Source organism: Herpailurus yagouaroundi, unplaced genomic scaffold (genome assembly GCF_014898765.1).
Source record: "Herpailurus yagouaroundi ecotype Mexico unplaced genomic scaffold, PumYag 210, whole genome shotgun sequence".
Classification (NCBI taxonomy): Eukaryota; Metazoa; Chordata; class Mammalia; order Carnivora; family Felidae; genus Herpailurus; species Herpailurus yagouaroundi.
In genome coordinates, this window is record NW_024412441.1 from 9840863 (window position 1) to 9864813 (window position 23951).

At 34.1% G+C, this 23951-nt stretch overlaps 1 protein-coding gene across 27 annotated transcripts in view; it reads left to right on the top strand.

Moving 5' to 3' along the window:
- NRXN1 (neurexin 1) overlaps nt 1-23951 on the top strand; it is a 1154099-nt gene that overhangs the window by 90572 nt on the left and 1039576 nt on the right. For 15 of the 27 annotated variants that reach the window (XM_040453759.1, XM_040453755.1, XM_040453757.1 and 12 more), the window contains exons 3-5: nt 18585-18602; nt 21812-21841; nt 22616-22627. The exons of 5 other annotated variants lie outside the window; for them this stretch is intronic. In XM_040453759.1, the coding sequence (XP_040309693.1) occupies nt 18585-18602; nt 21812-21841; nt 22616-22627 (60 nt within the window). The remainder of the gene's footprint in view (nt 1-18584; nt 18603-21811; nt 21842-22615; nt 22628-23951) is intronic. 7 more of the 27 variants (XM_040453758.1, XM_040453767.1, XM_040453771.1 and 4 more) reach the window with 2 other exon arrangements.

Consider the following 23951-nt stretch of genomic DNA (forward strand, 5'->3'; position numbering starts at 1 on the left):
TTGACTTCAGGAAGTGCTGCATTATGATGGCAGTCTGTAGGCTCCTAAGCCCACCTGATCTTTCGCAAATTCTAGAATTCTAGACCAGCTGTGAGTGAATTTTATGCAATTTGCATCCTCTGAGGTTATCCCAGATTAGATGTGACTTCCAGGGGTCTTGAAACATAGAGCTGAAAAGAGCAGCAATTAACAGCAACAGCAGCAGCAGTAGCAACAGCAATAATAATGATTGACAAGTATATAACTTTTTTTTTTCCAAAATGCTTTTAAATATTGATACTTTATTCTTACAACAAGCTTGTGGTAAATTCACTGTGTCATGTTGTTTTCTAATTTATATTTGAGAATAACTTAGAAAGGTTCAAAAGCTTGTCAAGTTTTTGTGTCAGGTTTATACTCCCCTACCCTCACCTGTTCTATAACTAATGATTTTCTAAGATAACATTTAAATTGTACTAGCTGAGAGTTAGGATCTAGAGCAGGGGTCAGCAAACTGTGGTTCAGCATTAGGGAAACTATGACCTATAATCATAAATCATTGGGAGAAATCTGGCCCAATGATTGTTTTAATTTTTTAGGTAATGTTTTATTGGAGCACACATTGTTTATGTAGTTGGTGACTACAACGGAGTTCAGTGGTGGCAGTAGGGACCAGATGGCCTGAAAATCCTAAAATATTCATTATCTGATCCTTCTTAGAAAAGTTTGCTCACGCACTCTCGACAATAGCCAAATTATGGAAAGAGCCTAAATGTCCATCAACTGATGAATGGATAAAGAAATTGTGGTTTATATACACAATGGAGTACTACGTGGCAGTGAGAAAGAATGAAATATGGCCCTTTGTAGCAACGTGGATAGAACTGGAGAGTGTTATGCTAAGTGAAATAAGCCATACAGAGAAAGACAGATACCATATGTTTTCACTCTTATGTGGATCCTGAGAAACTTAACCGAAACCCATGGGGGAGGGGAAGGAAAAAAAAAGAGGTTAGAGTGGGAGAGAGCCAAAACATAAGAGACTCTTAAAAACTGAGAACAGGGGCGCCTGGGTGGCACAGTCGGTTAAGCGTCCGACTTCAGCCAGGTCACGATCTCGCGGTCCGTGAGTTCGAGCCCCGCGTCAGGCTCTGGGCTGATGGCTCAGAGCCTGGAGCCTGTTTCCGATTCTGTGTCTCCCTCTCTCTCTGCCCCTCCCCTGTTCATGCTCTGTCTCTCTCTGTCCCAAAAATAAATAAATGTTGAAAAAAAATTTTTAAAAAAAACTGAGAACAAACTGAAGGTTGATGGGGGGTGGGAGGGAGGGGAGGGTGGGTGATGGGTATTGAGGAGGGCACCTTTTGGGATGAGCACTGGATGTTGTATGGAAACCAATTTCACAATAAATCATATATTGAAAAAAATAAAAACGGGGGGGTCCTTCCTAAAAAAAAAAAAAAAAAAAAAAAAAAAAAAAAAAGAAAAGTTTGCTCACTCCACATCCAGATCATGGCCTGAACTAGAGGCTATGTATAGATGTTAGAATGCTGTTTTTTGTTTTTTAATTTTTTTTCAAGGTTTATTTATTTTTGGGACAGAGAGAGACAGAGCATGAACGGGGGAGGGGCAGAGAGAGAGGGAGACACAGAATCAGAAACAGGCTCCAGGCTCTGAGCCATCAGCCCAGAGCCCGACGCGGGGCTCGAACTCACGGACCGCGAGATCGTGACCTGGCTGAAGTCGGACGCTCAACCGACTGCGCCACCCAGGCGCCCCTAGAATGCTGTTTATGTCATATATTGTGTTTATAGGATGTGATGATTAACAGAAAACATGGAGGTAGTTTCCCCAAAAAGAAACCTACATTTGTAGTGTTAGTGTAAATGATACTAGTTGTTAATTTACACACATCCCTATGCATTAATTATGGGTTTTAGCACACCACAGTACTAGCTGAGCCTGCGTCCTTCAACACAGAGGGTTATTTAATTATTGCTGCTAGAGGCTTTAATCAAGTCCTTCTTATAGAAAACAAACAAATGATTAGCCTTTACATTGCAGGCATAAACAGGAATTTGACTCATGAATTTCCTAATTATACTGCACCATTTTGAAAATCAGTTGGCATTCAAATTCTTGCTGTTACTCCGTGTACAATTTCCTTTTGCAAGATAGAAGTATAAGATAAAAAATTGTTGTTAAATATGTTAAGATTCAAGTTAGGTTTAATTTAAATATTTTTTCCCTACTTTCTCATACAAAACGATTAAATTGAAGTAGGGGAGTAATTAGGTGTCAACTGTGTATCAGCTACATGCTATATATTCTATATGACTATCACTAATTTATTCTTACATTAATCCTATGAGGTAGGTTTCATTATTTCCATTTTAAATATGAGGCAATTGAGGCTCAGGATGTGAAATGACATGCTCACTGTCACATCAGAAAGTAGTCTGTGATGGGACTCAATTGGAACTCCTAATCTCTAGGACTGGCTCTGGCTTCCTTCCACACTGCCATTTTGCCTCAGCCACAAGGACAACGGCCTATTCTCCATGATTTCTGTGACTGGTGCCTAAAATGGATAAGCTCTTCCCAATTTTTCTTTTTTTTTTTTCTTTTTTTTTTAAATTTCCAATACGTGCCTTTGGTTGTGCATAACAATTGGCAAATAAAATTCACATCCCAGGTTTATAGCACTAGAATATCCTGCTTACTCTTTCAGCCATGTGAAAAATAAATTATTAAATTAGATCTACAAGTTTCTTTTTAATTCCATCTAAACAAAAACAACCAAGTTCTGGCATATTTTGAGTGCTGAAGCCAATTTTGATTTTACCAGAGATACAAGGTGGGTCATAATTTCTTCTTTCCACTTCCCTCATTTGACAGAAGTCAAATGCCAAATCTTCCACAAATAAAATTTGCTTTTTATGTAATTGTCCTTAAGGAGTTCTTTAGAAGAATAAGGAAGTGTATCTATAAGAAAGTATTTCCCTTTTGGTACTAGTTTCTAGCATATTCTTAGTGTCTTTGCAGCATATATTATATTCTGAGAATTATTTCACAGTGCATTTTTCTTTACTTTGTGTGGAAGACTGATCTGAGCTGGATCATGAGCCAAATTCTTTTATTTTCCCAGAACTGCACTGAAGTCCTCACAGACAGGAATTTTTATTGTGATGATTGCTTCTTGTTCAGATCTTTACAAGACCATTGGGATATTTCCTAGGACAGGATTCTTGATGGGAAGACTTACGTGGTGGAGGTTACTCTTGGTAAAGGGTCATAATCCAGTCCAAGGTTTTATAGAACTTTCCACTGCTAACAGAAGATTCTACTGGACAGTCCTGGTTTAGAAAGTAAAATAGAAAAGTTCTTAGACTGTGTATCTTTTTGCTAATGGCATTTATGTATTAGTAGCTTACCCACTCTGGGTTTCACTTTTTTCATGTGTAAAATGTAAAAAAAAAACATATATATGAGTACTCCATCTCTTTTTGATGCAGACAAACGTTAAATGATTAACTTGCAAATTTTGATATATGTGGTTTCAGATGCTCTTTTTTTTTTTGTAGGGACTTAGTTGGTTACTCTTTATCATTTTTCAAACCTTTCAATATAGGAATCTGTTAGAAAGAAAATTAGAATTCAGTTTCTTATTTGAAATTCATGTGAAAAGAAAAAAAAATAACCAATTTGGGTTATTTTAAGGAGTTTAAGAAGTATGCAGCTTTGATCTGATTGGTTAGCTGAAGTCTGCTTTTCAAACAACTTTGGCTGTTATCTATACCATTCATTTTGGAGTTTCATTCATAGTTATGATCCTGAGGCCAATTAACCAAGGTTTTATCATGTGTTATAAAAGTGGGCCTTCGATTTGATTTTTTTAATCTGTTAAACAAGATAATATTCATTTCAGTTTTAAAATTGTGGAACTCTAAATTTCTGAATACCATTGCACTTGGGTTCATTATAAAAAGATAAATTCAGTCAGAATATTTGGGGCTGTAAATAGGATTAAACTACAAATAGCAAATAATTATGTTTCTTAGTGTGTTGTATTTAAAGGTAGGTCTTGGGGCACCTGGGTGGCTCAGTTGGTCTAGAGTCCGACTTCAGCTCAGGTCATGATCTCACAGTCTGTGAGTTCGAGCCCCACATCAGGCTCTGTGCTGACAGCTCAGAGCCTGGAGCCTGCTTGGGATTCTGTGTCTCCCTTTCTCTCTGCCCCTCCCCTGCTCATGCTCTGTCTCTTTCTGTCTCAAAAATAAATAAAAACATTTTAAAAAATTAAAAATAAAGGTAGGTCTTGTGTAATGTCTTTACGGGAAAGTCACTGAAAACTTTAGTTGAGTACTATATGACTCTATACAATGGATGATTCAGTTATTTCTGCCAAGTTATCTACAGTATGTAAAAACATTCTAATCAACATCCATCCCATTGGAATCAGAACATGTCTATCACATTTACCAGCTTGGCATCCCTGACGATCATATTTAGAAATGAGTAAAGAAAACTTTAAATTATGTATTTCTCATATACACAGTTGATGTAGTTGCTTAGAATTGCTTTAATTGGATGGAGCATTTTAGTTTAGTAACTACCCATCAAGTATCATGATGGCCAATTTAAGTGAAACATGAGATGACTATTCTGACCAAAATGCAGAAAATGCTGTTTTAAATTAAAAAAAAATAAAAATAATGTTTTTTTATTTTTGAGAGAGAGAGGGAGAGAGACACAGAATCCCAAGCAGGCTCCAGGCCCTGAGCTGTCAGCCCAGAGCTCATCATGGGACTTGAATTCACAACTGTGAGATTATTACTTGAGCCAAAGTCAGATGCTCAACAGCCTGAGCCACCCAGAAACCATGAGAATGCCATTTTAAATACTACCTTTCTGGGTTTTTTTCTAAGTTTATTAAGGCAAAAATTAGAAGGAAAACTAAATTTATTTGAGATCATCTTAAAATGTCACCAGTGTAACCATGCTGAAAATTCACATTCTATCCAATACAAATATGTGAGCTTAAAACATGTCATTATAATTAATAAATCATACAATTTATTAAAATTATGAAAAATAAATTTAATTCATATAATTTCATTTAAATAATTTTAATTTATTTTTTTTTTAATTTTTTTTTCAACATTTATTTATTTTTGGGACAGAGAGAGACAGAGCATGAACGGGGGAGGGGCAGAGAGAGAGGGAGACACAGAATCAGAAACAGGCTCCAGGCTCTGAGCCATCAGCCCAGAGCCCGACGCGGGGCTCGAACTCCCGGACCGCGAGATCGTGACCTGGCTGAAGTCAGACGCTTAACCGACTGCGCCACCCAGGCGCCCCTAAATAATTTTAATTTAAAATATTTGTTTTTATGGATATCTTACTATATGTATATCATGAAACATTAGATTACATGCAGGAAACAGTGCTAGTATTTCACAGAAGGTGATTTTTTTTTTTAAAAGAAGCTCCTTAAGCCATTATTTTAGTGGGATTATTTGCATTTCAATTTTTTTGTTTTAATTCAAATAATTTGCTTCCTATACATATGGTATAAGACTTTAGGATGCATGTGATTGATAAACCTCCATGGTATGGAGGAAAGAACATATAATTTGGGGTCAAAAGAGCTGATTTCTATCATTTAATCGTTCAATTTTCATTTATTCCCTCATGTTTATTGAGTGTTTACAATGTGCCAGGGACTGTGCTAAGAATTGTGTATGAAGTGATGAATAAATACGTATTATGTGCACCCCACTGGATTTTAATAGTTACTTTCTTTACTGATCTTGGTCCACATCATGTTAATAATTAATAAGATTACATAAATGGTTTTGTGAATTTGAGTGCGGTTGTTGTATTTCTGCCGCATCACCATCATCATCTTCATTTTCAGATCTACTTAAGAAACAACAGTCTATGAAGGAAAATAATTTAGAAATGTCCAGCTAATGCATCTCAAACTGGCTCAGAATAATATTTTAATAGAAATGAATACTAAAACCCTTTGATTTACTTTGCCCAAATAAAAGTGTTTCCAGTTGTTAAAGTTCTTTACTTCTGATGTGAGAATACAGAAACTAAATTTAGCCTATTGTGGCAAGTAAATTTTGCCTATGAAAAGAAACTTAATCATCTTCATCCCACATTGCTAGCTTCATAGAAGTTAAGCAGGAAATTAATATTGGAAATTAATTACTCATTAAAACACACTTATTAAGCAACTCTTATATGTACACACCAGGCTAGCAGCTGAACAAAGGTAGAGGAACAGAGAAGACACTGCTCTTAAGTAACCAACAGTTTGTATAAGGAAGCATTAATTATAATAATGCCATGGCTAACATCACTAAATAGGTATTATCTACACATAAAATGCTTTACAATCTGTCATTATTGAATAAGTGGTTTTGCATTATTTTACTGCTATGAGCCACAGCCTCTCTATGGAACAAGTTAGACACTTAGCACATGGGAAAATTAAAGAAATGTTCTAAAAAATTGTATCTAGATTCCTAAAACTGATTTGTGGTGGCAGAACCTAAAAGGATCCTAATGAAGCATTGAAGTATTGCATGTTGTCAGGAAATCCCTAGATTCTCTAAGGATTTCTAGTTTTAATGATTCAGTGTACTTGTTGACTCTCGCAATTCATTCAAATCATTTTTCCTTTCACTCTGAGAATATTTTATTCCTATTTATAAATTTTAAAGTGTTTGATTTAGTTATTTATGTTGGTAGACTCATGTACGATTATCAAGTCTGTTCCCTTAATTTCCATTCAAAGCTTTTCCCATACTACTCTAGGAGAAGCATATCAATTAAAAAAAAAAAGAAGAAGAAGGAATCCTCTATTCAGTATTTTAAAACATAATGACTTGTCTACTCTTTTTCCATTGTTTTTCCCCATAGGTTGAGTATTCCTTGCAAATTGCACATTTTGAATATAATTTACTTCAGATAGCTATAAGGTACACATTCCCTAAGCTCCTACATACTGCAATGAGCTACCTTTGTTAACAGGTATTAGCCATTCCGCATACTGTACATGTTGTGCTACTAGAGATTTTCCTCCGTTATTGTAATAATATCAGAAATCTATTAAGTTTTGTGTCATATTTCTTATTTTATGTAAAGGTGAGTTTTCTCTAGTAATGCAAGATCTAAAATAGTACTGTCTTAATTCAGGCTGTTATACCAAAGTATCATAGACTGAGTGGTTTGTAAAAAACAGAAATTTATGTGTCACAGTTCTGGAGACTGCTAATCTGAGATCAGGGTGCCAGCATGGTCAAATACTGGGGAGAGCCCTCTTCCAGGTTAAAGATCGCCGACTTTGTGTATCACACGGTGGAGAGCAGAGAGGGGAAGCAAGCTCTCCAGGAACTCATTAGGGCAGTGATGTCATTCATGAGGGCTCCACTCTGATCACCTCATGTAATCCTGATTATCTCCTAAAGCCTCCACCTCCTAATATCGTCACGCTGAGAAGTAGGGTTTCAACCTAAGAATTTGGTGTGGGTACAACCATTCAGTCCATGACAAATACTGAATCAGGATGCTGCCTCTGGTTCTGCAACATATGTTTTCTTCTTTGGAAATAAGATAAATATATGGTTATGTTGTATAATCTCTTTCAAGCCTTTCCAATGTCAAGATTGGACTAAGATGTTAGATGACCTCAGTAACCTCTAGAATCAGCTGTTCTCAATACTTAATTTACTGGACAATGGCTCTTTGAGATAACTAGATTAAATGTTATCCATTAAGGTGTTGAGGCTATAAGTTTTTTTTTTTCCATTCTTATATTGCCTCATTTCCATTACTGTGTACAGTTTGGATGTCACTAACCAATCATGAAAAAAAGCACTTTTCAATAATAAAGTGGACATTGTTCAACTTTAAGAATAAGCTTATATTTTTTTAAATACTGAAAATAGACTTGGTAGGTCTACTCTAAATTTTTGTTGTGCATCTTACTCATTTTTATGGAAAACTTGTTCATCATTTTATCTCCTAGATATTTTTGCGACTTTTTTTTTCTTTTACTACTCCACAGTTAATGCTTCCATATTCAGAGTTATTTTTCTGTTCTTCCTACTCATAGTTTTTATTGCTTACTCAATGGTGCATTTGTTATCATGTAATAGCCCCTTAACAGGATCTTGGACTTTTATAGAATTAACTAGAGGTTTGAGCTGCTCTTTTTATTCTTTTATATTTCTTTTCTCCTGTATTTCCATGTTGCAGAAATGCTGATCCCTTTATTTCCCCATTTGGTTTATTTACCCTTAATGTAATACTCAATAAGAGGCTTATTTTATAGAAAGGGAAATCTTTGACTTATTATAAGGAAAGGGAATTTATTGTATGAGATTATGGGATAGAGGGTACTTTTTCTTAATCTAAAAACTACTGTTGCTATTAAACTATTATGTAGTTTACACATAAAGTCAATGACAAATAATATTAAATGGAGAATACTGAGAAAGTGTGGAGAAAGCAAGAGAAAAGATATTTGATTGCTTGTTTAATTTACTTAAAAATCAAAACATATTTAGCATTTTCTCATTATCTGTGAGGCTCAAGGGAAGGGACTTATGACAAAAAGAGTAGTAACTGTCTAGAGCTTATATTACTCAAAGACATTTTGGCATGAAAGTAAAATTTTTATTAAAGTTATTTCCCAACCTGTGTTTTTATTTTATAGATAAAATGGCAATATTGTATAGTTCTCCACAGTATACAAATGCAATAACTATATCAAATCTAAATTTAGGTGTTATTTTAAAAATATCATTATGAATTTAAATTATCTCCCTTTGTAACAAAAAAAAAGGAAACAACATATACATTATTTGAACAGCTGTATATTCAAAAATATTACCAGAGAAGTGATAACTTGCTTAAAACCCTTAACAGTACTGCCCAAAAGCACTTCCTGTGATGACAGAAATGTTCATAATCTGTGATGTCCGGTCTGGTAGCCAATGACCACATATGACTGCTAAGAATGTGGAATTTGCCTATTGCAACTTAGGAACTAAATTTTTAATTTTGTTTAATTGTAATTAATTTAATTGGCATGTAATTAGGCATATGTGTCTGATGGGTAACATATTAGTGCAATTAGAAAATATTTTTCTTCTCTAATATAGACAAACATATAAAGTTCAATAAGAGGGAAAGATAAAGAGAGAAATTTATTATTTATGCATTGCTTATTTATTAGTAGATAAATATATTTCCAATGAAGTGAAGTAGTAGTAGTTGTGTTATTATTGATGACATTATCAAATATTTTTGGTAAATGGTTTCTTATTCTATCCACAGTAACTTATGTAGGAAAATATTTTTATTAAGAAAAGTATGAAGGTTTGAATTTGTTTTTGAAAGAAAGTATTAAATAGGTATGTGTGCCTGTGTCAGAGATATGGCGCACATGCTTGTATTAATGTTTAGAGTGGAGCTCATGAAGTGACTACAATATCATTGCCACACATTTTAAATCAATATGAATAAATTATAACTTGAGATTATTTTGAAAATTAAATCTTCAGTTTGGGTCAAACGAATTCAGACTTTCCAGTAATCAGCAGTTTACACATATGTCAAGAAATTAGTTATATCACAATCATACTGTTTCATTTTAAATAATAAAATGGACTGTTATGAATGATGGCATTAACATTTCAATATGTTTAATAAGAGTCCAAAAAAGAAATCTATATTTTAACATGTTTTCTTAAGCAGCAAATAGCCATTTTAGGAAAAGATAAGATAGGGAATTATAAGGCTACCTTTAAGGCTTGTATTTGTGGTGATTTGATTTTATGGGTCAGTAAATCAGCAGATAAAGGGTAAATTGTTCAAGCTCATGGCTGCCTCTGCAACATGGGCTTACATTCATAAGGGCATGAGTAAGTACTAGATATTAGGCCAAACAACTACATCTATGAAATCTTTAAAAATATAGAATTTATTTTACCATTTTAGCCTTTAACATAAAGATTTTTTTTCTAAGTTTATTTATTTTGAGGGAGAGAGAGAAAGATATGTGAGTAGGAGAAAGGCAGAGACAGAAACCCAAGCAGGTCCACAGTGTCAGTGCAGAGCCTGACGCAGGACTCAGTATCATGAAACACAAAATCATTACCTGAACCGAAACCAAGAGTTGGATGCTTAATCAACTGAGCCACCCACGCACCCCTATTTTTTTTTTAAAGAAAATAGGAGTTTGGACAATCTATTTGATTGTTCTTCCTACTTGTCTATTGAGTCACATTTTAAAAGTTTAGAACATGCTGCTCAGTCCCCAGATTTATCACGCAACGTGTGTGTAAAAGGAATAAAAGTAGTATTTTTATCAGATTTGCATTTTATCACTAAAATGAAAGGGAAAAAACACTCTATGTGGCAAATGCATATTATATTGCTTAACCTTCCAAAATATTTGGGAATAAAAGTGTCCTTTTATTTCAGATATTTTTAAACAGGATGCAAAATTTTGTGTGCTGTGAATGGAATGAATCCTTTAAAAGTATAAGAAATGTGTGGATAATTTTTCCTCTTGTTTCTAGTGGTTAAAATGCCCATGGGTAAACACATTTACAAACCTGTACTGCTTTTTTCCTTATTAAAGTAGGGCAAAGGTTTTCTAAATATGCTTTTTGTTTGTTTTGTTTTGATTCTTTTGGTCTGTTTGTTTTGTTTCATTTCTTTTTTCTTTTGAGAAATAATGTCTATAGTACAGAGGAGAAGAATGTCAGGGCATTCTTTTCTTCAGTAAAGGAAAGTAAAAAGTATTAGATTTTCTTGACTTTATAGAATCAACACACAATGCAATTAAGAAAGGAATATTTTCTGTAAAATACTTCTGCCTTCTTACAAAAGGAACAAAGAAATAATAAATACAATCTTCTTACTCCATATTATATTACTATTTTTTAAAGTGATGCTAATTGATACATTTGGTAATAGTTCCAGGAACATAACACAGCTTTAGTAGACATGCCAGCCTTACCCTATATTATTCAAATTCCTCATGTTCAATTTCTTTTTAAAGCAATTTTTGAAATCCACACAAACCTGGACAAAGAGCCTTCAAACATACTTTCTATACACTCTTACCATCTTCTCCTTTCTATTTGGGTGTCTTGGGCAAGTCACTGAACCATAGCAGATTAACTGATGAGATACAGATTATATAATTTTTATGAAAGTACCTTTAAAGTGGTAAGATGACCCAAGTATTAGTATTTCTTATTCTTATTTCCCTTGAACATTTAGAAGAAGTTTCTTGAGATCTTCATAAAACTTTATGAAACATTTTATAAAAACTTCATTTACTCTATTTTCTGCTTCTGTTCTTTTTATCATTGCTATTGATTGATTGATTGAAGTATAGTTGACATACAAGGTTACATTAGTTTCAAGTGTACAGCATAGTGATTCAACAGCTCTGTAAGTCATGCTATGCTCATCAGAAGTGTAGCTACCATCCATTACCATACAATGCTATGATACTATTGACTGCATTCCTCATGCTGTCTCTTTCATTCACATGACTTACACATTCCATACCTAGAAGCCTGTACCTCCCACTCCAGTATGCTTTCTGTGGATTGATTCTCAGGAATTCAGAAAAGTTTTAATGTAACTTGATATTACTACATTACATTTAGGAGACAGAATAGCACAGTCTGTAGGAAAACTATCAACTTAAAAATGTTAGATTTAGGGGCGCCTGGGTGGCGCAGTCGGTTAAGCATCCGACTTCAGCCAGGTCACGATCTCGCGTTCCGTGAGTTCGAGCCCCGCGTCAGGCTCTGGGCTGATGGCTCAGAGCCTGGAGCCTGTTTCCGATTCTGTGTCTCCCTCTCTCTCTGCCCCTCCCCCGTTCATGCTTTGTCTCTCTCTGTCCCAAAAATAAAAAAAAAATAAAAATAAAAATAAAAAAAAACGTTGAAAAAAAAATGTTAGATTTAACCACATTAAACTATTGCTATTTGACCAGTTTTTGTCTGAAACAGTAATTTCTCCTATTTCAACCTCAGGTGCTATTGGACTGAATGATTTCAGTTTTTGGAGAAGCAGAAGAATTCTTTGTACCAATCTTCCTCCTGTTGAAATGTGCTGTAGTTGAAAAGATAACTATAATAGTTTTACATTTTGTTTATTTTTGAGAGAGAGAGAGACAGAGCATAAGTGGCGTAGGGGCAGAAAGAGAAGGAGACACAGTATCCAAAGCAGGTTCCAGGCTCTGAGCTGTCAGCAGAGCCCGATGTGGGGCTCGAACTCATGGATGGTGAGATCATGACCTGAGCCAAAGTCGGACAGTTAACCGACGGAGTCACCCAGGTGCCCCAAGTGCATTTTTTCTTATAGACTATTTGGTACATATGCAAAGGTCCATTGAATTAAAAATAATATGAAGTATTTCTTATTTTGAAATAAAATTTCATTTTCCTTAAATATAAGAATGAATATATGCTTAATTGACTAGTCAGTTTTATACGGACCATTTTTTTTATTCAGTATATAGAAATCTAATTTATTAAACTCTAAACTTAGGACTTTTTTTGACATTATGGTTCAGTTAGTCATAATTTCACACAGTGTTCCCAAAATTAAAATGTTTGCTTTTTTCTCATAGAAATTGGATAGATTTGTTTTAGACTGGTCTGAGTAAGTATAGATAAGTAAAATCAGAAGTATTTGGAAATTTATTTGAAAATTCTCTGTAATAAAATGATTTGTGAAAGAATTACATAAATCTAGCCTGTATTCTCTCAAATGAAAGGCCATCAGTGGTCTTCAGCAGAGTTTACCTACTCCATCCTAATGTTGGAAAACCTAGGACACTTGGTGGAGTATTCTCTTCTGGTACCATATACCTGGAGGTGGTCTCCCATTCATTTGATCATAAAAAAAAAAGTCATATCTGAGTACTGGACATTCATATAACCATGAGAATAGTTGGTAAATTGGGTAGATAGGGGTGTATTTAAATTTATTCTACCAACTAATACAAGAGCTCTCCTTCTCTGCTTTCTAAAATACAATGACTTCAGACTTTTAGAAAGGAAGCGCAACTCACCTCAACGAGCTTTCTTTGAAGAGCTGTGTAGCAGTGGTTGCGTTTGGATAGGAAAATGCCTGGTAACACCCTGCTAAATTTTGTCTTAGGAAAGTTTATTTCTATGTAACAATAAAACAGTAAAAATGGGTGACATGAGCAGACACATGTAGACTACTCTTGTCACAGTATTTATGGTCATTCTTATATGTGATGTTCCTTTTCTAAGTTCAGCTATTGATATTAATATAGCAATGTTAATTCAAAGTTTAGATGTAAGGAAGAATTGAGGCTATGAAAGCAAAACAAAATCCTTGTCATAGTCCCCCATGAAAATAAAATTTGAAATTATATTCAGTATAGTTTATGTGAGTCATTTAGTATATATTTTGATATATTGACTAATACCTGTTAAATTTCATCAGGTCCACTGAACACCTTAAGTACCAGAAGAATCTGCCATATAATTATCCTTCCTTCCTCTCATCGTTCTTTCCTTCCTTCCCCTGTTAACAAGATGGGATATTTTGAGTTGAATGCCACAAACTTTGTAACAAAATTGGCACTTGTGTGATCCAGAAACAAAGGCAGTCTGCAACTTAGGAAAGTACTATTGCAAAAGTTCTTTGAAATGTTGCAACTCATATCACAGTTTCCAAGGGGAACAACACTATCAGGCAAAGTAAACTTGTCAGACCACTTCACAAAGGACTCATTAACACCATAATATACTTGAATCATAGTATACTGTACCAAAAGTAAACTTGTATGTTGCTCACAATGTTCATAGGGAAAATGTTTTTATAGGGTTCAAGTGGGATGTTAGGAATGTCCTTGCTGCTGCAAATTGGTTTAGAGTTACTTCTTTTACTCATAATCAGTGAAGAGAGAAGAAATATTAGTTATTCTACTTGGCTCCCCTCATGCTCTAAGACTGTGATTCCAGCGGGCTTGGTGGGAGTGTCATGTAGGTTAAAATAACTTGCTGAGGCCACCTGTTAAAAAAAGCATTTTGGAAACTAGCCAGATCCCTGCCCAGGCTGTGGCTGTTTCTTTCCTTCCATAGCCTCCATAATGGACCTTTTTTGCTTCATTTGTTGTTTGAACTTTCTCTTGATTCTGGCCAGCATTTCTCTTCCTCCAGCTGACTGCTGCACAAACCCACAGTTTCAATGCTTTCCTCCGTTTCCCAGTTTTTGAAACATTCCCAGAAGATTGAGGTTTTCTAAAGGCTTTCACTGTTAAAACCAAAAGAAAAATAAAATAAAGCAAAGCTCCATCCTGTGCCACCATGGGAACCAAATTCTGCTATACTGGCATTTAATCCCCAAGATGAGAGATAAAGTCTTGAATATATTGCAAGGAGCCCGAAAGGCGAGTATAGAAGCTAGCAACCTCAATGTATGTAAGAAGGAAATGGAAACCTTTTCTGTATTCCTCTTTCTTGCCATTACCACCACTGCTTTTTTACTATATACCCCATTTGGATGGCTAGATCTGGATGGCAAGTTAACCTGCAGTAAAGGGAGTTTTGATGAAGGAGAGAAGGAGCCACAGAAAATAAAGGGAGCTGGTCATTGGCAACTAGCAGAGAAGGAAGGAAGTCAAAACAGAGAAGGAATGCCCAAGTGGTGACAGATTTCTTTCAGCCAATTTTAAACTTAAAATGTAGCAAATAAGTGGACTCTTGCTTGTAGATTTAGATGAAGCTTTCATATTGCTAACCTTAAATACTGATTGTACAAAAGGGAGTTACTGGTGATATTTTATATCAATTTTATCTCCTGGTCATCATTAAATTCCTGATTTTCTTTACATTGAAACAAATACATTTGTTTTCTTGCTCATTTTTCTTTTCCTAGAAGTATGTAAAATTATGTGCAAAAACAACCTCATGATAAGTTAAACTTCCTGTCCTTGGATTCTTATAAGCTGGGAGGCCAAAGGAAATTTTTTTCCTGGAGATGCTCTTTTGAAGTAATTCAAAAACATACAGTTTAACAGTCTGCAGCTTCTCGTCATGTCAACAGCACACAAATTATTCATAACATAACTGATGTTCTGGTGCCTATTCCCATTTTTGTGAGGGAAGCATATCTTATCTGAAAGAAAAAGAAAATTTAAGGTATCTTGTTCATGATTTTATTCCTTATTTTCACAATCAAAAGAAAAAAATCAGTGTGATCTTTAGAGGTGGCATGGTCATCATAGTAAAGTTGATTACTAAGACTCACTTCATGTACACAGCACTATTAGGTGAGCAGAATTAAGAAGCCAGGGTATTCTGCAAGCCAAGAGCTTTGCCCTAACTTGACAATGTCCACAGGTAAGGCTGGATGGACTGCTTTCTACCTTAACACTAAAGCAAAATGTACTTCTTTAACTTTATACTGTGGCTTGCCAATTTTTGCCCCTGTCTCTGTTGCTGTTAAAAATCAAAATACTATTTGATTGCAAAAGAATCTACAAAGAGAAAGCAAGAGTTGATGTGATGAGGAAAACTGTTCTTTTTAAACTTGATATTCTTGCAGTCCAAAAACCAAGTCGAAGGGAAAGAGAAAAGGAAAAACATCTGGCAAATGATTGTAAATGGGAGAGCTGCCACCATTTACAATTATGTCCAGATTCTGAAGTAATGTAGGGATCATCTGTAGGTTACCAGAGTTTAAATCAACTAAAGCCAAAAAATAGATACCAAAAGGGTAGAATAGAATGATACAAATAAAGAGAGCATTTTTTTTTAATTATGTGATTGAGTCTGAAATTCAGTGAAGTTTGTTCCAAGCCACTTTTCTTCCTTTTCTTCTTATTCTATTTTTTTAAATATAGGAGTTAATATATTATCTCTTCATTTACTCTAGTACTTTGATTTTTTTTTTTTTTTTTAACCTGAGTCTTTTGAGACAGACCATTTTTCTGAATTTGGTCAAGTTAGGATTTGTTTACACGTTGGACATGCCTTAGATTTGCATAGTGGGGGTCCCATTAGTTAAGCTGGTTCTCTTTATGAATAAAAACTCAGAAACCTGCTGGATGGCAGGTCAAGATCAATGGCGCCATCCGTGGCCCTGTGTTTTAGTTAACGGTGAAGGGAAAGAACTCACTTGCAGGGGATCTGAATCAATGACCTTGATTTTATTACCACAGCTTCCTTTCCTAGTATCTCACTTAGCACATTTATAAATTTGGTGTCCTCTGTCTCTCTCTGTCCCAAAAATAAATAAAAAAAAAAAGTTGAAAAAAAATTTATAAATTTGGTGTCAACCCTAGGCCTGTTTTACTTTGGTTTTCATTTTCCTTTTACTATTAGATTTTCATGCAGCACTTTACCAAGAACAAAACAAAACCCTTTTCCTGAGACTGTGCTACTTAAAACCATATGCCAGTCTCTATTTAGAGAAATTAAGTAGTGCCATAGTAATTGGTGGATTTTTTTGGCAGTTGCCTCTCCTCTAAATTCCCTGATTTTGTTGTTTTACCCTCTGTACTAAAAAATCTTACTTAAAAAAATAAAAACACACCTTAAATGGGGAGTAAAATTTCAGAGGACAGTTAATATAAAACGAAAGTATATCTTAAACATTAATATAATCTGTATCTTGTATGATATCTCATATAATATAGCAAAATATTTATTTATTTATTTATTTATTTAAATATTTATTTATTTGGGGGAGATCATGTGTCTGGTAAGGGCAGATAGAGGGGGGCAGAGCATCCAAAGCAGGCTCTATGCTGAATGACAGCAGTGAGCTGGATGTGGGGCATGAACTCACAATCCGTGAGATCACGACCTGAGCCGAAGTCAGACATTCAATTGACTGAGTCACCCAGGTTCCCCTAAAATAAATCTTAAATATTTGTGTCCATGTCATGTCAAAGTTGCCATTGAAAAGTAGCAAATTCAGTCTAGTTTCTTATTTAGTAGATTAGAAACCAAAACCAATCAGGAAATGAATATCACATACCAAATATTTCAGTCTTTTTTTTTGTTGTTATTTATTTTAAAATAAACTCTGGCAAATAGATGCCTTTGTACACATTTATCCACTAGCATTCTTCTATTATATTTGTTAAGACCATATCCCTAAAAGTGCCTATGTTGATATTTCAGTTTCCAGTTGATATATTTTAAACAAAATTGATGACTTTTAATCCATTAATAATTTTAACAATTAAAAAGAGTTATTTGTTTAACCTTATGAAATGGTACATTTATAAGTTATTTTTCTCCCAGTTCCTACTCTTGCTGTTGTTTTGTTCTTCCTAAACACTTTTGGTCAAATAACCACTTTTAAGATTCTATTTAATTAAGTAAAAGAATAATACTAGAAATGTAAACGTGGATATATTTTATTATTGAAAGCATTGTGATAAATACTAAAACCTGGCTGTTGCCCTATTCCTGGAAGACAGATTTCTCTTCCATTTCTTACTGTATGCTGAGCCCTGTATATCATTTTTGAGCCCTGTGTACTTGAATTTTTTAGTAGTTACTGGAAATAGTTCAAATCCCATACACTTGCATTGATTATGTGTAGGAAATACATGCAAAATCTGCTTGTGTACACATATATGTGTATGTGTATCTATCTGTATATACATATATATATATATACACACACATATGGAAATACATGTAAATATACGAGGATATGTAAATATGTCAATTATATGGAAATTTTTAAAAGAAAGTTTAGCAAATATTGTCATTATAATAACAATTTTCATACTTATACCCTAAACAGAAGTACAAACTGAATAAACCATGATAAATTTTCCCTAATGGACAGCCCCCAAATGGATAAAACAACATCACTTCTCTTGCAGTGATTACTTCTTCTAGTTAATGGATTTAAAAGATAACTTTTTAACAAATTCAGTAATCTACCATTATTTGTAACGAACTATTAGCACACTGTAAATAAACCAAATTATAAATTTTAGTTACATAGGTTTATTTGTGTTTATGGAAAAAAAAAGTATTAGAAATACTTAAAGGCAATGATGGTACATGGATGTAGAACTGGGGTGTCTTTAAGTGAAATTTCATGGCTCTTGGCAGTGGGCTTTATTTTATCCAAGTCCAGATCAGATTTAGGAATATAATCTTTTGGAATTGTAAAAAAATAACAATAACAGTAACAATAACAATAACAATAATAATAATAATAATAATAAGGCTTTAAAAATAATTGCCTAGAACAACCACATCAGTGACATGTAAGAATGTTTGCTTAGCACAGGACAGTGAAAGACTTTTTAAAATTCCTTGCTCAGGACATGACAGTTTACCGAAATTTTGTCTCACATTCTTAAAATGCTGCCAATAGGAGGGAACCTGCTTCCCATGATTTTGTTTTCCCCTTTGAACGGTAGCGATGGAGCACTTGCATGATGTGTTTGATGCCTTGCATGAGGAAGACATGCAAAGGCAAAGGTCCAGTCTGCATGCTGCTTAATGAATGTTTTTCCTTTTCTCTCCCTCCTTGTCATGTGCTTTCAGAAGACAACAATGTGGAAGGTGGGTGCTTTCTACTTTATTTTCCAACTCTCATTTGCCTTTTATTTCATAGTATTAATAGAGTACATCTCGAATTTAGACGGTAAGTTGAACTTATTTCTGAGCATTTGTTGATTTCTGGATTGTGTATCACTTTTCATATAGAACACACACCCTCAGCCCCGTCAGTCCCTAAGTATATGAAACTCTTTCAGCCTTAACTCCATCCCTTGATGGATTCCAGCATGCCATATGAACCTTAGAATGCTTATTGCAGTGTTCTGTATGGAAAAAATGATACAATCCTGCTTCTTTTGTTTTAAATGAGAAAGTATTTCTTTGCAGTTTCAGAGTTCAGTGCATGATCTGGTCTCCATTTTTTTTTTTCTTGATCAAAATGATTTATTTTCTTTTGGAAATGTTTAGCATTTCATCACCCCAAGCTCATTGGTTTAATTTCAAATGATTTGATTTATATAAAAACAGAGAATAAAGCATTGACTCTAAGTAAGAGGCATAAACTTAGATTAAAAAAATAAACCACTGGCCATTGGAAATGAAAGTATACAACACTCCAACGTGATTACTGGTAAGTATGTTTGTGATATTCTGTGTTTGTTAAATAAAAGTACCATAGTCATTAAAGATTTTTTTTTTAAATTATCTCTATCAAGGAACTTTGAGAAAGTTACACTTTTTTCCTATCGAATCCAACAAACTAAAACATATTTCAACATTCTGTTCTTTAAAGAACTTAAATGTATGTCAGTGTACTGCCTAAGAAATCTCTCAAGGATAAGAGTGCTAACTAGGTAATTGTGTAAGGGATGGTGATGTTCTGTCAACTTACATAATCACAGCATAACAGTTCTTGCAGACACATTGAACTAGCGTATATATTTCAGAAGTGTTTAACGTATTTCATTTTGCTGCGATATTCTGAAATAGAGCCATTCTGTAAGAATAATGAACATTTTTACAGAATGACAGATTTCTTAGAAAAAGACTTCCCATCTGAGGTTACAGATAAATAGCTGTTAAAGTCACCAAGATTTGATGTCTCTACGATTCATGGTGATGCTAAGTTGGTCAGGAGCAGGTTTCAGCATATTATTTGTGAAACTTTTCTGAACAATATAATTGTTTAGTTGCTGAACATTTCTGTTCCATTATTTGAATAAAATAGAGAAAAACCTCAAAAGTAATCATCAGTGAGTGTTTTTCCAAGTGTTGGCTCTCTGTATGGCTTCTGTTTTTCTATACTATAATTTTAAAAGCATGTGAATATGCCTTGATAAGGAGGATATTACCCTGAAGGTCTGACATCTTTCAAAATCAGTGTCATTTATATGATGCATGTTAATTGAGATTGATTTTTTAAGTATCTTTTCAACTTTTTTTTGCATTTCCTTAACATTCTATAAAATAGTCCATGTTTCTGCTCCTTCTTTTTAAATCCACTTGCATTCCAGGGGCTTTAAAATCAGCCTAATAAGCTTGAATGCCTCTTTCCTCACACATGCATCCCATGAAAAATTTTGACAAGATTTGCAGAGTATAGCCTATAAACTATTCAATCATAATTGTAACATTCCTATTTATAACATGACTTTGGCACTCTAGTGGGGATCCCTTAGAGGTAAGAAAGTCTAGCATGAGGAATGTGGATGTTTTTGAGGCTTACTAACTTCCATCCTTACTGAGGAGATATTAAAAACCACCATTAGAAGCGTCTTATATATTTTCTAAAGTTAGATCTTATAGAGAGATAAATCCCTGATTTCCTCTACAAAAAATTATTAACACTTTTTAGAAAATACATGTACTAGTTTTAAAAGTGAAATTACATGAAAAATTATATAACCTACACATCATCACCAACAGATCATAAACTTTTTAATCTCCCTGTGTGATGTTTTTGTTAAAATCACTTTGAAAATACAAAAAGAGGCTATACTACAGAAGCATTAAACTTCTATGTTAAATTGTCTTTATATTTTGACTATATGTTGATTTGTAAATGTACTGCCCCACAGGAATGTTTAAATACTCCTAAAATTTTAAGGAAATAATGCACATTATTTCAGTATTGGTGCAAGTAATGTATAATGTAGCTCAATAAAGTCTCAAATATATTTTAAATAATACCAGGAAATATACATTTTATTGAAATTGCTGTATGTACTACTATATTGCTGTAACATTTTCCCATGTTCTTGAAATAGACATGGATTGAGGAGAAGCTTTGTTGCTGAATATGGAATCAAGAACTAGGAATTAATGCTTCTCAGTAAAAAATACCTTCTTGGATAGTGAAAGAGTTTTTGTTGTTGTTTTAAGAACATTAGCAGTATTTAGTAGAGGAGTGAACTTCAATCTGAAGTCAGTTGTCAAGTAACAGATAATAAGTATTTAAATAAAGGGAATTCAGTATTATTTTAGAAAACTTCCCTGATGAAATTAGTATTTATATAAAAACATAAAACTTAATATGTATTATATATGTATATGTGTGTGTGTGTGTATATATATATATATATATATGGTTCACTATTTAGGTAATGTTTAGGTGAAAGACTAAATAATTTTGTCCTCCATGGGAAATTTCTTGAGCCTATTTAAAGCTGATCCGTTGTTTCCTAAAAACATTCTGTAGTAAATTCTGACTTTACAGCTGCATGTTTAATAATCTATTTTTGTATTTGAACAAGCTTAGTCAATTGCTACATGTGTCAGACAAGGAGACATTTCTGCATTATCATTTCAGTGTGACTAAGGACTTTTTTAATTTAATTATAAAACTTCTCATTTTTTGATGAGGGGAAAAAGATCAGACCCAGCCCATGTTTCAGATATTCCTTTGGGTTTTAAAAAATATAATTTTATAACAAGCCCTGTGGTGGCAGTATAATCAAAGGGCATGAAGGACAGATGCAATATTTAAGGGATGATTGGTTGGATTTTAAGTCATGCTCTTCATTGTTCCAACTGATACATTTAAGAAATACACAGGGCAGCATATGCCAGTGTTTAAATTACAGTACTATTAACTCTTTGCCCCAAAGCATTCCAACCAGGGGTTGAAAGAATGCTTTTTGATTTGCCTCTGTGATACAGACATGTCTCATAGGAAACAAGATGTCTGTCACTGAACATTTTTGTCACCGTGACAACCCCGACTTCCCATGCTCCCTTGTTTATTGCTGACTGTGCTCTTGTTTCCCTTCAAGGTCTGGCGCACCTGATGATGGGCGACCAAGGTATGGGCTCTGTTCCTTTTCCACTCTGCTTTCAGTGTTTTCTTGTTCTGTAGCTGCTTTAAACCATCACTGCAAAGGATGGGCAAATGCTTGCAAATTATCTGGCTGCAAATTAAATACATAACTTTTGTTCACATTTTTTCATGTTTTTTCCCCTTTATTTGTTAGTTTGATTTTGGTTTTCTCCTTTGACTTTTATTTTCCTTCATTCTTTGCACTATAATATCTGCAAATAAATGAGACATAAGAATTTGTGCTTGAGACTTTGCATACATTTGTAAGCATATGCAGTTAAGGGTAGCTATAGTTAAGAAAAACCGAGAACCATCAGAAGTTAATATCTGAAATAGTATATTCAGTTTAATCTACTGTACCAGAAAGAGTCCATTTTTCACCCATGCATGGCGGTTTGGGAGCATCCAGACATCTTTGGCTTCTGGCTTTTAGAATGCTGAGTATAGTGTTTCACAGAATCAATACTTTTTCTACCTATAGTACAGTCATTGTGTATCTTCTTTTTTGTGTAATCTTTTAAAAGTGAGCATGGACTTTTCAGTTTCCTTGCATGTATTTCCTTTTAAAAAGGGCAGATTTCTTAACAAATATTGATTATACCTCCATGTATTTTCAGACCCTTTTTTATGCTTTCTTGTCTTGTTTAATTTTCAAAGAGTACTACATTTACATATATTCATAATTCTTACTGTTGTTTCTCTCTCTATTCTCTTTGTATGGAAACCCTTTCTTCTTGGAACCATTTCATCAAATCCATAGGTAAAAGTAAAGGTATTACATTATTTTATTTCTTCTTAATATCATCTATATGAATTATAGTGTGTGTAAGTTATGCAAATGTATTTAGATCTTTTTGTATTAGTGGGCACTGGGAGGTAGGTATGAGTGTTAATATTTTGTGAATTTAAGGTAAGAAAACTCCATCAAAATGTTGCCCTTTTTTTTTTTTTTGCTCTTTAGAGTGTTTTATAATGTCAGCTGCCTATATAATTAGTATATTTAGAAATTAACTTCAGATTTCAGTGTAATTTTTTGCAGTATCACTTAATGGTAGTTAAATAGTGAGTGTAGTTACCATAAATATGTCATCTTCAAACATTGAGCTCAGGAGCACACCTGCCCCAGCCATTTTGCATTGGGATGTAAGTGTAAGCATGTGCAGCACTCAAGTGTAGTGCTGTGCGATCATCACCTCTTTGCCTGCTAGATGTCATATATACACATTAATTCCATAAGAACCTGTAAAGGTAGTACCGTGAAAAAGCCAAGGAAACAAGACAAGCCTGTTCTTTCTTTTGCACATACTAACTTTGTTTTAAGAACGTTACCATGCAGGTATACATTTCTGCATCACTTGGTAAGTCAGGCATGTGTGCTCCTTGACAGCACTGATGCCAGATTGAAAAGCATGCTTACTTTGCCATTTGGAACCATCGACCGTGTGTTTAGTGTTGCCATTAAATATAAGTAGGTGATCTGTAGCTGTGGTAAATATGTATCATAGCCGTGAAGCTAATCATTTGAACTATGTGTTAGTGAATGTGCCCTTGGTCTGTAGTTTTTTTGTTTTTTGTCGGTTTTGTTTTTTGTTATTTTAAATGCAGGGATTTGTCTTATCCTTAAATTCTCTGAGTTTTCTTGTGCTCTGAATGTTAATCTGGTGAATTGGGACGGAAGCTCGCAGTTCTTCACCCTTACATTGTGTCATCTAGCAGGGAAACTTTTCTGCTTGAAAAGCACCTGAACATGAGCCAGGCAATAAGTAAGAAATAATAGCAAAGTTTTAAATGTATAAATTAAAGCTTTCAAAACAAATGTTGCTTGGGTATTTTGAGCCAATAAAGAGATCATATGCTATTGTAATTTGTGTTTTGGTCAGCCATTTCCAATAATATAATTTAATCTTATTTTAAGCCTTCCAGCAACTATACAAATGACAGTATGTATCAATTGTTTTAGAAATGTTATGTACCATTTGGGACACTTTGTAAAGTTTTTTGGTCAAATTCCCATCTACTTCCTTTTCTTAGTGGGCATTCCACACCATGTTCCTTATTAGAGTACTCAGGATGGCGTAGAGGGAACTGTATTTATA